The sequence below is a fragment of the Apodemus sylvaticus genome, chromosome 6, assembly GCF_947179515.1.
Source record: "Apodemus sylvaticus chromosome 6, mApoSyl1.1, whole genome shotgun sequence".
NCBI classification, from domain to species: Eukaryota; Metazoa; Chordata; class Mammalia; order Rodentia; family Muridae; genus Apodemus; species Apodemus sylvaticus.
The window spans coordinates 22,646,670-22,664,275 of NC_067477.1; the positions used below are offsets into that span (position 1 = coordinate 22,646,670).

Sequence of the window (17,606 nt, forward strand, 5' to 3'; positions counted from 1 at the left end):
TTCCCAGGTCAGCCTGTTAGACAGAGCAAAAACACCAGTAACTGTCTCATATCTTTAGGGACTGACGTAAGAGATGCTCAGAATTCTGTGGAACTGGACTAACTACTGTGGAAATAAAGCCACCAACACTTACATACTATACAGGAGAACACAAAGTACTGTCATACATTTGATATGGAAAAGCTTTATGTTGGGAATAAACATATGTCATGAATATGGGCCATAAAGCACGTTGCTGAGAGAATGCAAACTGCACCTATCTGCGTAGGAAGCTTGCAGTGAAGAGAGAATGCCCTGAGTCTCTCTGCACACGATGCTAACTGTGTCTCTCTGCCTATGATGCACACACTGCTCACCTCACACCCCTGCTTCGTTCTCAATCCTCACCCCATACCGTGTTAACCATAGAGCCAACAATTGGCAAAGGAAGGGATCTGTGCCCTGAGTCCACACGCGCCACTGTTCCTCCACGGGATGCAGAGAAGCACTTGAGACCACCCTCTGCCTCATACCTGAAGCCTCCACCTGCATACAATAGCACTCAGTTTTGCTTCTTTGTCCTAGGAACCAAAACCAGGCTCTCAAGCAGAGGTTCTCAAACATCACTAGGCACTGCTACTCCCCGGAGGCTTAGGGAGAGCATAGGTGACAGCCTTGACCCCCAAGAGTTTGATTGGATCAATCTATGACTGGCTGAGAACTGGGTGATTCTGAAGCTGCTGGCCCAGGCACCATACTGAACCACTATGACGCTTACTTAACAGTGTCTACCGGCCAAGTTTAATCTTTACTCGAAACACTAAGCAATTCTAAGCACAGTGCCACGCATGCCTAGGGGCTCAGCCACAGGGCCTTGAGGACTCTTGGAATGCCACCTACCTGCGTGTCTGCACACACAGGGCAAACCTACCACCCCCTCATCCTGGTTGTTAAGATGGGCTTTTCTAAGCTGTGCCCCTTGCTTTAAAATCCCTGTTCTTACCCTTGATGTGGAGGGCTTTAGAGTTGTATTTTGCCTTAATCCCTGAGACTCTAGTGAGATAAAACTGGAAGGGGTTCCCCTTATCCAGCATGTCCCAGATGTCCTGGCCTTCCCCTGAGGTCTCGTACTCATCATCTGCCCTTTGGGGCCTAGGGTCAGCAGGAGGGCTTCTAGCCACAACCTTCTGGGCAGTTGTCACACTGGGTGAGGAGAAGAGCTTTTTCTCTTGAGGCGGCACTCTCTTAGGCTGTTCCTGCTGTGTCACATCTGGCTGCTGTTCATCATCGCTGCTGGAGAGACACCAGCCGAGACCTTCCGGGGAATCACTCTTCTGTTTTTTGTGGGGTAACGCTGAGTCTGTGTTGCTGAATTTCACAGGTGAGATCTGTCTCTTGTGCGCAGCCTTTCGGGCCTCTGAGCAGGTGTACTTGAGCTCTGTAGACACTCCCTGCCCAGCCTGGGGGCCAGAGGACGGTGACAGCTTGTCAGGTTTGGGCTTGTCATCCTCGCTTTCATCACTACTGGATATTGTCCACTTCCCGTAGTTGCTTTCCTGGGACATTATGCTTCTGAAACGGAATGATGGACACGGGTTTGCAATCCCATAGGAAGAACAACAATATCAACCAACTGGAATCCCCAGAGCTCCCAGGGACTAAATTACCAACCAAGGAGGACACATGGAGGGACCCATGGCCCCACCCACATAAGTAGCGGAGGATGGCCTTGTTGGGCATCAATGGGAGGAGAGGCCCTTGGTCCTGTGAAGGCTCGATGCTCCAGTGTAGGGGAATGTGAGGGTGGGGAGGCAAGAGGGTGGGTGGGTGAGTACCCTCATAGAAGCAGGGGGACGGGATGGGGGTTTGGGAGGGGTGGGAGAGGGAATAATATTTGAAATGTAAATAAAGAAAAAATATATATATTAAAAAAAAGAAGAACGATGGAAAGATTATTTTCCATTCAGTAGGCAACTGGAACATAACTTTATGACTCTCAAATTCCCGGTCAGACGGAAGACTGCAATACACGCAGCACTTCTGTCACCAGAGGCTGGGCCACTTACTCAAGACCACGACCTCTTACGAAGCATCCTAGCCACCCTCTCCTTCCTGCTGCCTTTCAGCCTAGACCCTAGTCTTAGAAGCCCTCAGAAGGGAGTTAAGGTTAAGGCCACCTTAAGGAACTTAAGAATAATTCAGACCATGTTCCTTTTCATTTCATTTTAGTTTTTTGGGGATTGAACTTAGGGCCCTGTGCTTGCTAAGCAAGCTTGCCATTAATTAAAACAAATGATTACACTTGTTTTTGTGTGTATGGACATCTATATGTTGGGGGAGTCATGTATGTGTGGCACAGTGTGGAGGTCAAAGGACAACTCACAGGAGTCTGGTCTCTCCTTCTCCCAGAGCCCAGGAACTGACCTCAGATCATCGGGCTTGGTGGCAAGCCCCTTTACCCATTAAACCAATTTACTGGCTCAAACAGAAATATATATTTGTTGGGGGGAAGGGTACAAATGGCAGTGAGGGAACAACTTCCGGGAGTTGGCTCTCTTCCTCTCCCATGTGGGTCCCAGAGATTGAATGCAGGTGTCAAGCTTACCAGCAAGCATTTAACTTGCTGCGCCATCTTGTTGGCCCACATTTCAAGTTTTTAAAGTAAAAGTAGAATCTATAAATTTATCTTCCCTCATGTACAGGCACCCACAAGACTTAAGTAATGAATAAGTCTGACATTCCCAAAGCCAGGCATTTACATTAGCTTAACCAAGCCAGAGAGGCACACCGAATGACCAATGCTGTGTGTGCACAGCCTGTCAGCACTGCTGTGAGGAGCTAACCAACTTTACATCATTTTCCTACTGCCCACGCCAGAACTCAGGCTACTGAAACCTGCAGGCAAGGACTTGTACTGAAGCCACACACTTTCAGTTTCCAAATCACAATAGTAGGTCTGATTTACAGTCTCCCCCTCAGAGGAGGAAAATATAGGATATATGTACTTTTGGCATTAACTACAGAATGCACTCAGCTAACGAGGAAAGGGCTGAATAGGTTTTCCTGCAGCTCCTAACGTGCTGCACTGACAGGTTAATACAAAGCTCCGAGGAAAGCTGAAATACATATTCAGAAGTATGTGCTCCTATGGGTCTTCAAGGCTTGCTTCACAGCTGAAAACAATGTAGTATGAGTTAGGTAAACCAAGATAAAAGCAGTACGCCACAGACCTTGCAACCCTCACCAATTGAAAAAAAATCCCAAACTCCCACAAGTAGGATAGCTTGATCTAACACCAAGTTTTCAAGTAAATATACACGCACATTTTAAGCTTTAAAAAATGTTTTTAAGGTATTGATCACTTTTCACAATTTCTCCCTTAAGTCGATTTCTTCAGTTAATTCCAGTTGGTTCACACGAGGCCTCTTCCATAAATTACACATTCCAAGGAGTTCTTACACAGAGAGCACGAGACATAACCACCCTCACATCCTTCCCAGCTCACTGTTACACTTCAACTGGCCTGCACAGCATGCACCAAGTGTGGGAGCTGTAGAGGGGTCACCTGCTCCTCCACCAAAGGATGACCCCAGGCACCTCATGGAGTTTGAACCCTTGCATCTGCTTCCTGAAGTTTTATGCTACTTTCTGTGGTGTCCAGCTCACTCCTAGAGGCTATGGGAACTTAGCTTAGGTATTTTCCTAAATCTTCAGGGGTTAAAAAACCAGCTTACCAAACTGTGACAAGCGATCTGTGGTCAGGGGAGTTTCATACACATGACCTTAAAGGAGTGCAGATGTAAGTTATTTTTTATTTGTTTTAACTTTTTATCTTAATGCATACTCACTATTCTAGACTCTAGAGGTTGGTGGATAGACCTATTTAAGCAGACCCAATTTGCTCTGAAGGGACGACTTAATCTTATGATTTAAAAAAACCACATAAAGAACATAGTAAAGAACTTACTAATGGAATCTTCAATTAAGAGATCTCAGGCTGAGGGTATAGTGGCTCACCCCTATCTTTGATCTTGAGTTTGTTTTAGTTTGGATAATACAGTAAATTTGAGGCTAGTATAAGCTAGCAAAATTGCTTCAAAACTAAGTCAATAAAATTTTTGAAAATTATGTGAATGCCTGTGTCTACAATGGATGTAGGTACCCCAGAAAGCCAAAAGAGGGCCTTGGATGCCATAGAGTTAGAATCATTGGCAGTTTTATGCTATCTGGACTTGGATGCTGGGAATCTAATTCACGTCTCTGTGGAGCAGTGCCTACTCTTAACTGCTGAGCCATCTCTCTAGCCACTCTTCTCAATCTTATGAGGACAGAGACTGGAGACTGCCAGGGATGGGTGGATCCTTAAAGTTGGTGAGTTCCAAGCCAGTGAAACCAACCAGCCAAAACAAACAAACAAACAAACCACAAACCACAAACATAAAGCTTATTTATCTGCCACTGTATTGACCATAGCAAGGAATGGACCCAGAATAGATACCCGTCAGTAAGAGAACGGATCGTGAGGGTGGGCACAATGGAATTTTACTAGGCAGCAAAGAAAAATGAAATTGGGAAAATTTCAGGAAGTGAATAGCTAGCTAATATTAAATGAGGTGACTCAAACTCAGAAAAGTCAAAAACCATATGTTGTCTCTCATATTAAATGTAGGTCTTCTTTTCCTTGTATGTCTGTGTATAAATGGGTACATAAAACCTAAAAAAGACAGAAAGAAGGTGAAGACAGGGTGTGGTGAGTTAACACGGGGAAAGGGCAAAAAGAAATATGCCACCTGAAAACAGAGGAGACAGGAATGTGTGTGTGTGTGTGTGTGTGTGTATTTACTAAAACACACACTTTGTTTGTAAATAACACTTTGTATGCTACTTTTTATTACAATTAAAAAACAAACAAAAAAGGGCAGACTGAGTAATGACACTTCAGGATGTCTTCTGGCCTGTATTTACACATGTATACCCACAGAGCATAAACACATATACACACCCAGAAAATTAAAAAAACAACAACAACAAAAAACAACTAAAAAACAAACGAACAAATAAACAAACTTAGCATTCTAAGCTCCACCCCACACATACCTGGCAACAGCCAGGTATGCCCTGCCCCATAGACCTGGCCCACTATAAAAGGAGCTACTTACCCCTCCTCTGTCTCTGTCTCTGTCTCTCTTTCTCTCTCTCTCTCTCATAGCTCTCACCTCTTGGCACTCTCATCTCTCTGCCCCTCTTGTGCTCTCCTCCCCTCTCCCCTCTCTCCACGTGGTCATGGCCAGCCTCCATATCTACTCTCTATTCTCTACTCTCTCTCTGCCTTTTTCTACCTCCACTATACCATTAACTCCCATCCTCTGCCCTGAACAAACTATACCATGTCTGTGTGCGTGTGGTCTCGCAGGGGGAAGAAGCACTTGGACATGGGCCCACCTGGGCACCCCCTTCCCCCACACTGCCGTGCCACACTCCCTAAACTCCCCCTTTCTCTCTTTTTAAGCCCCCTTCAGAAACAACCAAAACCTTAAAAGTACTCAGGATGAGCTGGGGACTCCATCCCCAGCACTGCTAAATAAAATAAAATAAAATAAAATAAAATAAAATAAAATAAAATAAAATATATACTGGGACTTTCAACATTAATTCTCCATCCTAAACCAAAGAGTAGGTCTCAGAATTTGGGGTGAGAAATAGTCCTGATTCTGGTCCGAGAAAGAAGCTGTTTCTAGATTCCTGTTTTTTGTTTTCCAAGATAGAATCCTCTCTGTGGTCCGGATTGGCTGGGCACACCCACTCCTCCTGCTCCAGCCTCTGCATTGCTGAGGTTACCAGTGTGCACCACCAAATCAGGTTTCCTACTTCCCAGCATACGAAATCCTTCACACACTTTGGGTCACCCTTGCCCAGAACCCATGCTGGCCTTCACCCCTCAGATGATGGCTGCTGCCAGGAGTACAGTTTGCAGACTCCAAAGAGATGCCCATGGTCTCTGCCCCAGAGAATGTATCAGTACATCGGAATCCTGGAACCTTGAGAGGCCTGAGCAAACTCTCTGGTATCTCTAAACTCTTCAGATAGTTTCTCCAATTTTTAGTGTTATCTACATTTTATAGAACCGCATTGAGGGGGAGGGCATCCCTAGCAATAATGTAGAATGAGTAAAATACACAGAAACGAAGTTTTGAAAAAGACATTTCTCAGAAAACAAAGCCCCCAGTTTGGTCCACATGCTTTAAGACTGGAGATTGCAGACATTCAAAACTGCAAGAGAGAGCTGCTCACCACAGAAGGAATCAGCTAAAGAAATTGTACCTTGTCATTCTGTCCACCAGGTTACCAACCTCATTATGAAAACAAGGCCCTCCAGCTGTTGAGGAAGAGCTGTTGTGATGTAATTATCAAGATCAAGTAGGAAAGGGCTTCTGATTTGGAGGCACGGGTCCCATCAGCACCAGCTTTGACTGCTCCCTCCAACAGGAGCTTTTGGAACCAAGGCCCAGCCTTGCAGACTCCCCATGACTTTCTTTCCACAGTTTATTTTCTATCTCACCAGGCAGTGCCTCACATAGCAGAACTGCAAAGTCACAGTAGCAATATGGCACATCAAAAGAACGAGAACACAGGTGTACCCCCTCTACCCACTGAAGTCGCAGCCCAGAATCCAACACACAGTGATTCCCACAGTAGAGGGAACTATGGCCTGCCACTGACTGGCCACATATGATGGCACCCCCCCCCCATTCCAATTCAGTCTCTACTTAAATCAAGGAGAGAGCTGTAGTGTAAAAAATGCTTTCCATTTTGCTTCTGAACTACAGTGGCTCGGACTCTCCCACAAGCACCTACCACACTTGATTTCCTGTCTGCAGAATGCAGCTAATGGCCCCATTACAGCTACAACAGTAAAATAAAGTCTACTTTGTAAAAGTATTTACATAGGAGTGGATTCAAATAAACATTAAGAAAATAACAGCATATGTGTACAGAGAAGAAATAAAACTAAGCAGGCAAGCGAGGCAGTGGGATTTGGCAGTGTTGGACATTGCACCAAGATGGGAAACGAAATCTTAGGGAATCCTTTCACCAGACAGCCACTCAGAATGTCATCGGAAATTTCATTAAGGGCTTTAAAAATGCCCCTGAAGGGCTAGTGCTTTGACCAGAGGATAAGAGGGTTTGCCATGCCTTCCAAAGCCCAGCATAATTCATATGCCTGTAACTCCAACACTGTGACAGAGTCAAGAGGTCCCAAGAGTTCAATAGCCGGCCACCCTGAAAGAAAACTGCCATCATCTTCAGGTTCTGTGAGATCCTGACTCACTAGAACAGGGCAGAGAGAGAGAGAGAGAGAGAGAGAGAGAGAGAGCGCAAAGGAGGAAGACACTCCGAAACTTCCTGTGTATGTGTACACACACATGTACACACACATGTACACACACACACAGTTGATGCAAAAAAAAAAAAAAAAGCACTTTATTTAGAACTTTGCTTCCAGTCCCTGGCTGGCTAGGCAGATCCTGTATTTCTTCTATACAAACACTACTCAGACATTTAAAACCTAGACACCAGATTCCTCCAAGGTGGTCTTTCCTCTGAGCCCAGAAGTAAGCAGAATTGACAACTAAGAATAAAGAGTTAACAATATACAGCTTCTATCTCAGACAAGTTTAGTTTCGGGGTGAAAGGCAAAAATTAACACATAAAACCCTAAAAGTCAAAGATGACTACAGACGTTCATTACATTTTACAGGGACAACCTTTCTTTGGAATCATTTGTGGCATAGCACGTGAGACCTGGGAGGAAAAGGAATCAGCGGGCTAAAAGACAGGTGAGCAACATTCCAGACAGAAGGAATCCAACTTGCTGTCGGTCAGGAGACAGTAGTTAGGTTCTAACTGTAACATAGGAGTGGTCCAGAAAGAGGGGGTGGGGGCAGAAAGGCAAGTTAAATGCCGAATTTTATTCTAAAAACAATGGAACTCCCAGTGCGTGTTTTAGTAAGAGTGCCTTGGTCCGTCTAATCTTTTAAAATGATCATATCCAATACAACTTTGTGCACACGTGGCGATAAGGACGCTTCGGCAGGAGCTGGGCTGTGGGGTGCTGAAGATGGTCAAGGAGCAGTAATTTGGGGGTACAGCAAGCACATCGTAAAACTGACAACTTTCCCCGGGCGCTCAGTTCTGCCCAGACTTCATTCCAAGAGTACAGACTCATTTCATCTTCAACACAGCCCTATTTCTCGGAGGCGTCCCTGGAGGAAGCCAAGGTCTGTGGCCCTGCGGCGCGTCCCAAGGGTTAGGACCGCAGGGTCCGGGGCTCAGAGCGGAGGGGATGCTGCCCAAGGACCTCGGCCTCGCCGCTCTCCTCGAGATCCACACTGAGCCCTGCTGGCCTCCCCCTACCACATCAGCTCACAGCGGCCAGCGCGCCGCCATCAGGAGGGCGGGCGCAGAGTTACCGCCGCTGCCAGAGACCGCCCCGAGCCGGCGCCCGCAGCCGCAGACACCTACCTGACCCGTCAGTCCGCCACCGCCGAGACCCCGCCCCGCGGCGCGCCCGCGCATGCGCGCAGTTTAAACTCGCACGCGCCGCCGCCCTGCCAGCCTGCCGCTTCCCCTTCCGGAAGTCCCCGCTGGGTCCTAAAGACCGCCTTCTTTGCCCGAGAATAACAGAACCCGAAAAGAAATGAGTGACGCCTCACTCTCTGCTTGTTTCCTCTTGACTTCCCAAGAAGAGAGAAACAGAAAGCTGTGGTTAGCGTCTCTCATAGTTAATTTGCAAACAGCACCTCCATTCTGGGGATGCTCTTGGGGCTAAGACAGCGGCGTGCTTTGGGAGATAGATGAGCTGAAGAAAAGGGCAGATAAAAATCGACGGCTAGATAAAATGCTAAATGAGTTCCCATAAGATTCAGAACCTCCTTTGAAGGTTCTCCTTCGAAACGGGCATGTTCTTGTCAATTTCACTGATTTGCCAGAAGGGAGGGTAGAGGGCTGCGATTACAAGCCGGTCTGGAAAACGAAGCTCTACCCCATTTTCCCCATTTTCTATAAAGATGTCTTGTCCTTAAGTCAGCCTCACATTAGGCATCGCTTTCTGGGGGGTGGGAGGGTTAAGTGTGTAAACATTTAAAACGGGTCATTTCGTTTAAATGTCCTAGACACAGTGTTACGTGTCAGGGTTATCAAGAGGGCGAAAATAAACAGTAGCTACTCTGAGAGGGCCATCCAAAGGCTTGCTGACTTAAAAATGAATCTTGGAGTTCATTCAATTTTTGTGTGCTTTTTTCCCACATTCTTCGTGTGTGTGGAAAATCTTGCAAAGACACGGGTCGGAATAATCAAAGAGTTTATTGTAAGTTTGGTAGAGAGCCTGAAAGCAATCAAAACTTGTTAAGAAAGTACAAAAGTACCAGCTCTCCCTCACAGCTCTCAAGGAGTCAAGAAAACCGAGAAGGGGCGGGACCAAGATCCGGAGGCGGGCCTTTGAGGCCCCTCCCCGTTGTTAAACAGCGCCTTTAACCAATGACAGTACAAAATCAACGCCAGTGGCTCGGAGGCTGACCAATGGGAGGAGACGTTGGAGTTGCGCGGCGAAGTCGAGTCCCCAGCGGTGGTGGGCGTGGCCGCGGTGCCGGTTCTGTGTTCTTGCTGGGGCGGAAGAGCTGCCTGGCCCGTCTCGGTGTCAGTGGGGATGTTCCTGTCAGAGGCAGGCGCGAGGCCGCGAGCAGGCGAAGCCAGCCCCTCAGACCGCAGGAAATGGGTGGAAGTAGGTGTGGGAGCCTGACCCGTGAGGTCGGACTTGAGCCTGACCAGGGCCACTTCTGTCACCCCTCTTGGATCTCTCTCGACGGGGTTCTAGTCAGCCCTGAAAAGAACTGTTAAAACTGTAAAACCTCAGCATGGCTGCAGGACTCTGATGCCCGCCCACCACACTGTCCACGGATATCACCTCTACCTCCCGTCGCCTAGCAGCACCTTCCTAATCCGAGGACTGAGCTTTCGCATACAGTTTATTCCAGTGGTTTAGAGGAATGGATTTGTCAGCCCCTTAAACTTTGTCAGTTTCCTTAAACTTTGGGGACAGGGGACAGACAGAAATCTTTAACTCAGCGATTATATTGCTTGAGAATTAAAACTAGAGCACTGGAAACCGCATTTTCAAAGCCCCATGAGCAGGTTGAGTTTAAGATGCTTATGTTTCTGGTTTCTGGCTTACTAACTGTAGATATTTAATATTCCTTAGGTATTTAAAGCATGCGATGAAGACAACAAAGGCTACCTAAGCCGAGAGGACTTTAAGGTTGCGATTGTAATGCTGTTTGGGTACAAACCCTCCAAGGTTAGAACGCTTTCTCTCTTCCTCTCTTCTGCTTCTCTCTTCCTTCCTCTTCTCCCTTCTTTGAATGGGGCAGATAATGCTGTAGAAATGAATCCTAAGAAAATTGGCCAGGAGTACTTTCTGATATCTGTAGAGCAAATCTCTGATTTATAAGCCTAAAATGTCTCTAACACTGAATTCCGTGCAAACCCCTCCCCCTTTAAAGGCCCAAAGAGGCGCAAGTATCTACACCAGTAGAGCCAACAAAACATTTCCATAAACATATCCTAAAATTTATAAGAAGTATGGGATCATAGAGGGGAAAGGCGGTGTTGTAAGAGGAGGAATCCACCCACTAGCTAGTATAGTAAAATTTCTAGGAGGCTTTTGTTTAATTGGTAAAAGTAATATTTTCATACAGTCCACAAGATCCCTTCTCTTTCCACTAGACTGGGGTCCCACTTACTTACCAGGGGTTAACCAGTTTCTTCTGTATTGTTCTACATACAGGTATAGGCATAATCTTCTACTGAACTTCCATACTGCTTTATCTTGACATACATTTTCCACTTAGCAACAAACCCAAAGCACACATTACTACCTTAAAATCTAGCTGTACAGTTCTCTTAAGCTGGTTTACCCTTTGTTGTTGTTTGAATTAACCTGTAGGCATTGTTTCAGTGAGCGTCACTTCACATCTACATTCATCCATCAATCTTGTCTTTGTGGAATACATGCACACACGTCCATATGTGTGCCTATGTGAATAACATGGATATGTAATTGCCATACTTGGGAGCATTCGATAGATCAGGAATTCAATGTCAATTTGGACTACATGACAAGATAACATTTTAGAACAATGACAAACAAACAAAAATACCAAAATTCCTAGAATTATAATTGCTAAGTCTCTGGATGTACACATTTGAATTTTATTATCTTTCTTTTCTTTATTGACAGAGGTACGTAGGTAGATGATAGATAGATAGATAGATAGATAGACAGACAGACAGACAGACAGGCAGGCAGGCAGATTGTGGCCCAGTGAGTTTCCTTAGGTTTACAGAAGGTGGGCACCTTATGTCTTGTACAGGTAATCACAGCTATTGTGAATTCAATGGTTGGTGCAGAAACCACGTTGTACCCAGAAGCCAGCACTGCGTATTGCTACCCACACTTCCTCAGATTCTCACTCTTTCTAACGCTGCTTCTTCCACATGTTCCCTGAGCCTGTGGAGGGTGTATTTGAAACGATGTGGCTGTTAGTTTCCAGAAGAGGCTGCACACCTCCTCTGTAATTAGACCACAGCTGAACCCCAATGAACCTTCTATTTTAGTATGATAGTTTCCTATTTACCCCTGTCTGTATGCTATTCTGCTCGCCTGTTATAAGCAGCCTGGAGACGGATCCATTCTTGTTAAGCTACTGAACTGGAACTAATCAGAGTCAAGACACTGTCCAAATACAAAAGAATAAACCACAACTATCAAGCAAAAGGAGCACTCAAGTATGCCTAGAGTGGCCCCAAACTCCTTTCCCCAGAACTGACAATTAGGGCTATCCTGCTCCTCACGAGTTGGGGTAGCCAGGGACTCTGTGATATCCCATTTCTGTGCCCTTCAGTGTGCTTGAATGCACCACAACTCTACCATAAATATATTCTGTCCCCCCATAGGGTTTGCAGACAGCCTGTGGTGGATTCAGAGTGGTTGGAGATTTTTAGCTCCTGAGAGATCAGAGTGCTAGCCTGGACTGGCTCTGAAATTGCGGCTGCTCTGCTAACCTGCAGTCATTTCTCCTGGAGCTCCAAGGCAGGTGCCTTGTGAAGGCTGAATGTCTTAAAGCATCATATTTAACCTGGGCTCACCTGGAAAGATAGCTTACCTCATTTTGCTTTTCATCCCCCTCGAGACTACTTATTTTAACTTTAGTCCATGTAAAGAATTGAATGACAGGGACCGTGGCGTGGTAATGTATGCACACTTGGTGAAATTTGACAGCTTTTACTTTGCATATTGGGTTGAGGGTTTACAGGGTTTTTTGTTAAATCCTTTTAAGAACTTAGGATATTTATGTGTATGGGCATAGATGGGGGAGTTTGTGGCTGTCAAAGGACTACTTATGGGAGTCTTTCCTTTCCTTTGACTATGTGAGTCTCAGGGGTAACTCAGGTTACCAGGCATAATAGAAAGTGCTTTTACCTGCTGAGACATCTTACTGGTCCTCACTCTTTCTTTTTTAGGCTAATGACATATTTAACTGGTTATAGGTCACTAGACAGTCAAACACAACCAGAGTAAATGACCTATACACTTGCCAGGCATTTACCAGAGAGGAATTTTTATCAGGGAGGAAATGTTCAATGTATACCTTCTCATAATTTAAATTTTAGACTAGGGTCAGTGCTAGAGTTTCAGTTTTTAATACAATTTTTGAATATGTAAAATACTGATTGGAAGTCATCAAATTAAATGAAACATCTAAAAAATTCCATTTATAGGACATGTTTTGAAGAATTAAATATGAATGTTACTTTGAGCAACCACAACACTACAATATCATTTCATATATAACTGACTTATACATTGATGTTTGCACAATGAAATTCGCTTAGTAATCTGTTTAATAAAAGGAGTATCAGCCAGCTGCTGTAGATGTAAAAGTGAACAAATATAGTCTCTGCTTTGAAGCAATTTCATTTCTGTATAGCACATAGCAAACTGATAGACAGCAAGAAAGAAAAGGTATTTAACAAACAGGGAGGAGGGGAGCAAGATGAGTGGGCAGCTGTCTTAGGTGTCACTTACACTAAAGAAGTTCTGTTAACAGTCTATGGATCATCTAGGAGCCCTTTGTGGTGCTAAGACAAGCTCCGCCCTGGTGTTTTCCTGGATGTGCTGTCAATCAACGAGTGGAAAGAATCTAGATGGAAGTGGGTTCAGAGGCTTCAATGGAGATGGGGCGGGGGGAGGGGGGAGGCAAATTGAGTTTGAGGTGGTAACTGGTGTTCCCTGTACATTTGAGTATTAGATACTATATGGAGTTCTGAGGTTCTACCTCTTAAATACAGCAACCTCATTTGGGTAGAGAGGTGGGGGTGAGGCTGGAAGTAGATTTAGGCTTTAGTTTATAAGGGGTAGCTCAAAAGTCTGAGGGCAAGACCATCCAGAGACTACCCCACCCAGGGATGCATCCTATATGCAGTTACAAAACCCAGGCGCTATTGTGGGTGCCCACAAGTGCTGACTGACCAGACCCGATATAGCTATCACCTGGGAGGCTCTCCTAGTGCATGACAAATACAAAGGGGGACACTCTCAGCCCACCATCAAACTGAGCACAGGGTCCCCAAGGGAGGAGCTAGAGAAAGGACCATGGAGCTGAAGGGGTTTGCAGCTCTATAGGAGGAACAACAATATGAGTCACCCAGTACTCCCAGAGCTCCCAGGGACAAAATCATCAACCAAAGAGTACACATGGAGTTACCCATGGCCCCAGACACATCGGCAGCAGAGGATGGTCTTGTTAGACACCAAAAGGAGGAGAGGCCCTTGGTCCTGGAAGACTGATGCCTTAGTGTAGAGGAATACCAGGACAGGGAATCGGGGGTGGGTTGATTAGGGAAGATGGCTTATGGGATTTTGGGGGGAGGGGGAACCAGGAGTGGGTGGACAACATTTGAAATACAAGTAAAGAATATACCTTTAAAAAAGGGGGAGGGGGAGCTCAACTGGAAGTCTAAGTGCCATTCCATAGGAGGCTTCTGCAGGCTGTGAACAGCACCTGTCCAGGGAAATAGCTCTGGGGAAGTCTGCATTTAAAGATGGGCGGGGAATTCATGACAAAGATGGGCTAGGATCCTTGGGGAAGGGACTGAGGGAAGCCAGGGAGGTGCGGGGACTCAAGATCATGGAAGATTCAAGACTGGCAGCAGGAAAAAAAAGTCAATTACTATGAAGGCTTGGCTTCCTTGAAGCTTACAAATAAAGCCCCTATCACCAACGGGAGGGAAATGCTTCTGAGCTGATATTTACTGAAAGCTGGTCTCGGAGCTTTAAAGTGGTGTGTTCTCACTACAATGTTTTATGTTGTTTAGGTAAAAACAGGTAATACTCTAGAAGAGACCAAACTGTTAACAGTGGTATCTACTAAATTTAACAAGTTCTATACATCATGTTTCTGCACTGATCATGTGTTACTGTTTTATTCTATTATCTTCTTTTATGAATAGGCTCTAGCTGTGTAGGTCATGCTGGCTTCAGTGTCTCTCTTCCTGCCCCAGCCTCACAAGTGCTGGAATTGAACCCTCCACACCTGGCCTGAGTTACCTTTAGCATCAGGAAAGTTGAAAAATAAAGCTATTGCAACAACTACTTGTTTTTTAATAAAGCAGAAAGATTTTAGATTATAATCTATATAAGATGGCCAAAGTGATTTCATGTATTTGAGCTATTGGCCAGTGGAATGAAAATTTAGGGACCATTATGGCAGATCTGTATTTGTTCTCTATGTTAAAGAACAAGAAAAATGACCATCATCATGTTAAGTGAAGTTATTGTCTACTTTGTTTAATAAAGTTGGCTTCACATAAAACACGTGTCTTCCCTTAGCCCAGGAATTCAGAACTTGTACTTTGAAACATCTGATAAAACTTCATGTTCTCTTAATCTTTCCTCTTTTCTAGATAGAAGCGGATGCTGTGATGTCTTCAGTAAATCCCAACACTTCTGGTAATACAAAAGTTAATATTTTTTAGTAGACGGTCAAAAAGCTAAAATTAAGAACAATGTGATTAAAACATGTAGAACATGTAGAAACATGTAGAAAAAAGTTTCATTAAAACTTTTAAAGAAAGTTTTGAATGGAAAAGAAAATTTGCTAGTATACAAAGTAATGGGTTTCGTTATAGTATTTTCATACGTGCTTGTCCTTATTCGTCATGATTCCTTCCCCTCCCCCACTGCTTGCTGGTTCCCTTCTTCACCTCATGTCATCCCACCCTGCTTTCTTGTCACATGAGTTCTTTACTTTCTGGTCTTTCTTCCTCTCTTCCTCACTGTCTTAGTCAGGGTTTCTATTCCTACACAAAGCATCATGACCAAGAAGTAAGTTGGGGAGGAAAGGGTTTATTCATCTTACGCTTCCACGTTGCAGTTCGTCACTAAAGGAAGTCAGGACTGGAACTCAAGCAGGTCAGGAAGCAGGAGCTGATGCAGAGGCCATGGAGGGATGTTCCTTACTGTCTTGTTTCTCCTGGCTTGCTCAGCCTGCTCTCTTATAGAATCCAGGACTACCAGCCCAAGGATGGCACCACCCACAAGGGTCCCTCCCTCCCTGCTTGATCACTAATTGAGAAAATCCCCCACAGCTGGATCTCATGGAGGCACTTCCTCAACTGAAGCTTCTTTCTCTGTGATAACTCCAGCCTGTGTCAAGTTGACACACAAAACCCACTTTTGTACACTCAAGATCTCTTCATTTCCTCTCATGTCCCCTTCCAGTTTCATAATCAATACATGAATTAAAATCTGAGTTTCATATTTGAGAGTGTTATTCTGAGTTTGGCATATTTCACTTAACATGTAGTTCTGTTAATTTCCTGCAAATGCCATGACTTCATTTGTCTTCAGGGCTGAATAAAATTCCACTGTTTAAAATTTTCTTGATGCTTTCATGTTTTGATGGTCATCTATGCTGGTTCCATTTCTGAAGTATTGTTAACAGCACAGCAGTGAACAGGGGCGTACAAGGCTCTCTGGAAGGACCCAGGAATGGTTAGCATAGCCACATGGTAATTCTAGCTCAGGTTTTAAGAAACCTCTGTTTCTTTCCACGGTGGCTGCATCAGTTTGTATTCTCATCAGCAACAATTCAGGGTTCCTCTTTCCCATTGTGCCCTTTGTTAATTCTTTTTTTTTCTTATTGGTGTACATTTGTTATACATTATGTTGGGTTTCATGAAGATAATTTCTTTCAAGTGAATCATGTACTTTAACCATATTTACTGTCTTTCCATCCCTTTCTTATCACTCGACTTTTGTCCTCTCCCCATTAATCTTCTTCTTTCTCTCATTTTTTTGCTTTTATGCTGTGTGTGTGTGTGTGTGTTGGTTGTTTATGTTTCTATAAAGAATTCTAGGTCTTGAAAGTATAAGAAAATTAGTCTTTATATACTTGGCTTATTTCATTTAATGTTATGGTCTCTAGTTGCACTCATTTTATTTTTCAGGTAACAACATAATTTTATTCTTTTTATGGCAGAATAAAACTATTGTGTATATATACCACATTTTCAGTATCCATTATTTGATGGCTGGACACATAGGACAGTGACATACCTTTGCAATTGTAGTGGTGTAAGAAATATTGCATGTAGTGCATTTGTTGGGATTCTCTAGAGTAACAGAACTTAGAGAATGAATATCTATCTATCTATATATTGAGAAAAGAGGTTATTAGAATGACTTACAGGCTACAGTCCAGCTAATCCAACAATGGCTGGCTATGAATAGAAAGTCTAAGAATCCAGAAGTTGCTCAGTCCATGATGCTGGGTGTCTCAACAGTCTTCAGTAGCTGTTGGAACCCTGAAGAAGCAGGCTCTAATGGCAGTGAAAGACAAGATTTGCTAGCAAGGCAAGGGCAAACAAGCAAAGACCGAAAGCCTTCTTTCATTTCCTCATATAAGCTTCCAGCAGAAGATGTAGTGTGTTCCCACTTGAAGATCTTCTTACTTCAAATTGAGCAGAAATCCCTCACAGGTGTGCCCTCCATTTTTTGGATTATAGTTAACTCCAGATGTAGTCAAGTTGACAACCCAAAGTAACCATCACAGGAAGATATTTCTATGTGTATGTTAATTCACAGTCCTTTAGAAATATACCCAATAGGGGTATATTCTCATTCTCTATTCTTATTTAGTATGGCCATTTAAGTATTAGAGGAATACACAAGAGAAGAAACTGAAGGGGATACAAGAAAGAAACAACCCAAAATATGCCAATTTGTAAATGACGAGAGACCCTAAAGCAGTGGTTTTCAGCCTGTGGATCTCAACACCTTTGACAAGCCTCTATCTCCAAAAATATTTACATTATGATTCATAATAGTAGCAGAATTGCACTCATGACGTAGCAACAAAAATACTGTTATGGTTGGGGGTCATCACACATGAGAAACTGTATTCAAGGGTTGACACATTAGGAAGGCTGAGAACCACTGCCCTAAAGGCTCCATTGGAAGACTCTTAAAAATGACAAGTATTCAGCAAAATAGTCGACTATAAACTCAA

At 44.2% G+C, this 17,606-nt stretch overlaps 2 protein-coding genes across 5 annotated transcripts in view; one reads left to right on the forward strand and one right to left on the reverse strand.

Moving 5' to 3' along the window:
• Tdp1 (tyrosyl-DNA phosphodiesterase 1) overlaps nt 1–8,576 on the reverse strand; it is a 74,394-nt gene extending 65,818 nt beyond the window's left edge. Inside the window, exons 1-2 of one of the 2 annotated variants that reach the window (XM_052185257.1) lie at nt 8,503–8,575; nt 983–1,551 (exon numbers count right to left, since the gene is read on the reverse strand). In XM_052185257.1, the coding sequence (XP_052041217.1) occupies nt 983–1,544 (562 nt within the window). In that variant the 5' untranslated portion in view covers nt 1,545–1,551; nt 8,503–8,575. Of the gene's footprint in view, nt 1–982; nt 1,552–8,502 lie in introns of both variants that reach the window. The other variant, XM_052185258.1, reaches the window with a different exon arrangement.
• Nucleotides 8,577–9,579: 1,003 nt separating this feature from the next.
• Efcab11 (EF-hand calcium binding domain 11) overlaps nt 9,580–17,606 on the forward strand; it is a 162,745-nt gene continuing 154,718 nt past the window's right edge. For 2 of the 3 annotated variants that reach the window (XR_007978316.1, XM_052185261.1), the window contains exons 1-3: nt 9,582–9,760; nt 10,238–10,333; nt 15,001–15,046. Coding sequence is in view for 2 of the 3 variants with exons in the window: in XM_052185261.1 (XP_052041221.1) it covers nt 9,686–9,760; nt 10,238–10,333; nt 15,001–15,046 (217 nt within the window). In the remaining variant the exon portion in view is untranslated. Of the gene's footprint in view, nt 9,761–10,237; nt 10,334–15,000; nt 15,047–17,606 lie in introns of all 3 variants that reach the window. The other variant, XM_052185262.1, reaches the window with a different exon arrangement.